This window comes from Helianthus annuus, chromosome 15 (genome assembly GCF_002127325.2).
Source record: "Helianthus annuus cultivar XRQ/B chromosome 15, HanXRQr2.0-SUNRISE, whole genome shotgun sequence".
Taxonomy (NCBI): Eukaryota; Viridiplantae; Streptophyta; class Magnoliopsida; order Asterales; family Asteraceae; genus Helianthus; species Helianthus annuus.
The window spans coordinates 53,921,346-53,925,296 of NC_035447.2; the positions used below are offsets into that span (position 1 = coordinate 53,921,346).

General features: G+C 45.7%; 1 protein-coding gene across 1 annotated transcript; it reads right to left on the bottom strand.

Annotated features, from left to right (window-relative positions):
* Positions 1-1,080: 1,080 nt before the first annotated feature.
* LOC110876394 lies at positions 1,081-1,740 on the bottom strand. Its single transcript, XM_022124568.1, has one exon. The coding sequence runs from the start codon at positions 1,738-1,740 to the stop codon at positions 1,081-1,083; it is 660 nt and encodes a 219-aa protein (XP_021980260.1).
* Positions 1,741-3,951: the final 2,211 nt, after the last annotated feature.

The following is a 3,951-nucleotide window of genomic DNA, read 5'->3' on the forward strand; positions in this document are numbered from 1 at the left end:
TACCTGCAAAATCAACCGACACTTAGAAAAATTTTTCGAAATTTTTGAACAACAGGACACAAAAGCGGATCTATCTGTGAATGACAGATAAGCGGATCTATGTGGTTCAGATAAGCGAACCAAATAAGCGAACCACCGTTCGAGCGAACCAAGTAATGTACTCAAAAGCGAACCCAAGTTTGTCCGTTGGAGCGGACCAAAAACTGTATGTATGAGCGAACCAGAGTTTGTCCGAATAAGCGGACCGGATGAGCGATTCTATCTCTTGAACAAAAGAGCGAACCAGAAATGTTCGTTCGAGCGGACCTGAATGTGTTCGTTCGAGCGAACCTATCAGTGAATTTGTCTGAAAAAGCGAACCAAGCAGGTTAATTCAAGCGAACCTGTTGAATTTCGAGCGAACCTAAACACTTATGTCCGAAAAAGTGAATCTCTTGTTCGAAAAAGCGGATCACTGTTTTTACCCTGTTTTAACCATTTTTAGTCCGAGTTTTAGCCTGAAACTTCCTAGGGTTTGTTACTAGTAAGTTTTACACGTTATACTCAATTTTCAGATAATTTCAACCGTAGGAACCACTGTAAACCGAAAAAGTATGAGAGAAAGTGAGTAGAAAAGAGAGATTTCTGCAGATTCAAGCTGTAGTAGTATGAACTCCTCGTCCTGAGCTCTGATACCACTTGTTGGACCGTTGTTTTGACCCGAAAAGTCAGTTAAGGTAGTTCATCTTCGTATATAAAGGCGGAATCAGTATATATGAAGTAATACAGCTTGTCCTTTCAATTCCTATGCTTTTTATTGCTTTCTGAAATGATTTTGACAGAGTTCCGTTCCACAAGCACACACATACGTTACTAGATCCGCTCAAATGAACAGGCTATATATAGACATGACTGGTTCGCTTATACGACTGACAAATAAGCGGACCTACAACAAAGCACCATAAGCGAACCTGTTTAATGACCTAAGAGCGGACCTCCTACCTAATGTACATAAAAGCGAACCTAATACATAACTTTCTAAATTTGACAATCTAGACCCTCTGTTGACCTATCTTGACCTAGGACTTCATATAGACGTAGTCAACAGACATTCCATGCATCAACAATATCAAGCACAATGAAATCTACCGGAAATATGAACTTATCAACCTTTACCAACAAATTCTTCACTATCCCATGAGGATACTTGACTGATCGGTCAGGCAAGGACAATGACATGCGCGTGGGTGTCAACTCTCCTAAACCAAGCCTCTCGTATAACGAAAACGGCATCAGATTGATGCTGGCCCCTAAATCGGCTAGAGCATGAGCGGGGGTAACGGCTCCCCCAAAGAAACATGGAATCGTGAAAGTACCAGTGTCGGTTAATTTCTCTGGCAGCTTATTCAAGACTACCGCGGAACAACCTCCCGTCAATGGAATATTCGAAAGCTCACTGATTCTCTCCTTGCGCTTCAAAAGATCTTTGAGAAATTTTGCATACTTAGGCATAGACTGAAGCGCCTCGATAAACGGAAGATTGATTTTCAACTGTGTGAACATCTCGAGGAATTTCCCGTATTCCTGAGCATATTTCTGCTGCTTAGCGCGGGCGGGAAACGGAAGGCGAGAATAATCAATCGCTGGTGATGGCCGAACCTTCGTCGGCTGCTTCTCCACTTTCTTCTCTACTGGTGACTCCTCGGCGTGTGCGGTACTTGCTGGGTCTAGCCTCATGTGCACCTTGCCTGGAGCCTCCATCTCGATCTCCTCATCGACTTCATCCTCTTTCTCTTCCTCAACTCTCTCTCTCTCTCACAACCTCTCCCAAACTCTTCCCACTGCGGGTCGTAATAGCCTTTGCTGAATGATTCGTGGGATTCGTGAAAGTGTTTCCCGAAAACTGACCCGGCAGGTGCTCCTGCAACTGCTTAGCAAGTCCACCTACTGTTCTCTAAAGATCGAGAAGAGTGGACTGCTGACTCTTGAGCTGAAGTTCGTGGCTTTTATTAATCTGCTCCTGATTTTTAACGAAATCAGTGAGAGACTTCTGTGTTGCCTGATTTTGTGACATCATCTGGGCGAACATCTCCTCCACCCAATCATACTACTCTCAGGAGCCTTTCTACTACTTTGACTCTCCTGAGTCGAACCTCCACTCGCAAACTACCCACTCGAACCTGACCCACTAAACTGCCCACCCTGACCTGAACCAGAACTCGTGTAAATACCAGGCCCTCGACTCTGATACTGACCAGATGGAAACCCAGTAGGATTTCCAGACGAGCGATAACCACTCGTATTACCACTACTGCGCCAGTTGAAGTTAGAATTATACTGACCGGATATGTACTCGACCTCCTCGAGCATAAGCGTGGGACACTCTATAGTATCATGACCTCCTCGGCAGACCTCGCACCTATCAACTTTCTTCTTTATCTCACTCAACTCCTGCCTCATCTCCTGTCTCAACTCTTCCCTAACTCTCTCGACCATAGCAGCTACCGATGAATCCAAGCCAACTTGGTTTACCCCTCGACCGGCCGAGGTGGTACGCACAGGAATGGAAGTCCTGCTAGTAGTGCTGTAATCCATATCAGAGTTGGCAAAGCTCTCAAACAAGTCATTGCATTCAGTCACCGTCTTCTTTCCCATGAGCTGACCTCCTGCTGAAGTATCGAAGTGAGCTCTAATCTCAGGAGTAAGACCATTGTAGAATTTCTCGACTAACGCCCAATCGGATAGACCATGCTGAGAACAACGGGATATCAGGGTCTGAAAACGCTCCCAAGCTAAGTGGTACGGCTCATCATGCTCCATACGAAATGAGTGGATCTGCTCACAAAGGCGAGATGCCTTGGCAGGTGGAAAGTATTTGGCTAAGAATGCATCGCGAAGTCCTGCCCAAGTAGTGAAGGTGCCAGCGGGCTGAGAATCGAACCAGACGGCTGCGCGTCCAGCGAGTGAGAACGGGAAAACCTGAAGATACCTAGCATCGAGATTGACACCCTCAATGGAGAAGGTGCTGCAGAGATGAAGAGCGGGGGCATCCTCGTCGTCACGACCATGAAACTGGCAAGAATTTGTGATGGCGGTCATAATGTAGGAAGGAATCTGCCAGGAACGATCATTTGGGAGGTCTGGAAGGGTGATGGGTGAATTCCCACCGGCGAAGCCGGTGGTCGCTTGATCGTAGACTGTCCTACGGGCCGTTTGAGCTACGGGCAGTGGACTATGTGGACGGGTGGGTGGCGGAGAATTGTGGGGTGAAGACTTTGGTGTGAAATCGAACACTGGGGTGAAATGTGAAGACGAAGTAGAGCTAGAAACACTTACCTCGGACGCAGAAGACGAGAAGGTGGACTTGAGTGTAAACGGAAGCGGCGGCGGTCCCTGCGAGCACGTATGGGGCATCCACTGCAAAAACTGAGAACAAACAAGTAAGAAGACTCTACTAAACGACTCGACTAACTATAAAAGACACTAGACTACTTAGACTCCTATGACTCAAACAAAATAAACAACTAGCACGTAATATGTCAAGCAAGTCCAAACAAAGTAATCAACGCAATCGCCAAAGAGTCCCCGGCAACAGCGCCAAAAACTTGATGTGCTGAAAGTGGTTCAATTAAATTAACTAAATTAAACCCTAAACTAGACTCTCTAAGCTTTAAATTTGTAAAACTAAGACTCTCTAAACCCTAAACCACACGATCGGCAAGTGTACCGATCGATGCAGTATAGCCTAAGGAAGTCCGAGTATCGAACCCAAGAGACTCTACTAAACTACGCTAATGACTCTATCTAGACTTAGAGTGACACGGACTTAAACTAATTGTTTAATTGATGGGGGGGTTTCTAAAAATCCTAAGAATGCGGATAACGAATAACTAGATTAGCTACATAACTAACACGAACTCGAACGAAGACTTTCACCAGAGAGGATGAAGACTACCTAGGCTAGACGCAAGC

Bases quoted from the DNA above. Each gene is read 5' to 3' on its own strand.
- LOC110876394 (XM_022124568.1), bottom strand. From the start codon at position 1,740: ATGGAGGCTCCAGGCAAGGTGCACATGAGGCTAGACCCAGCAAGTACC.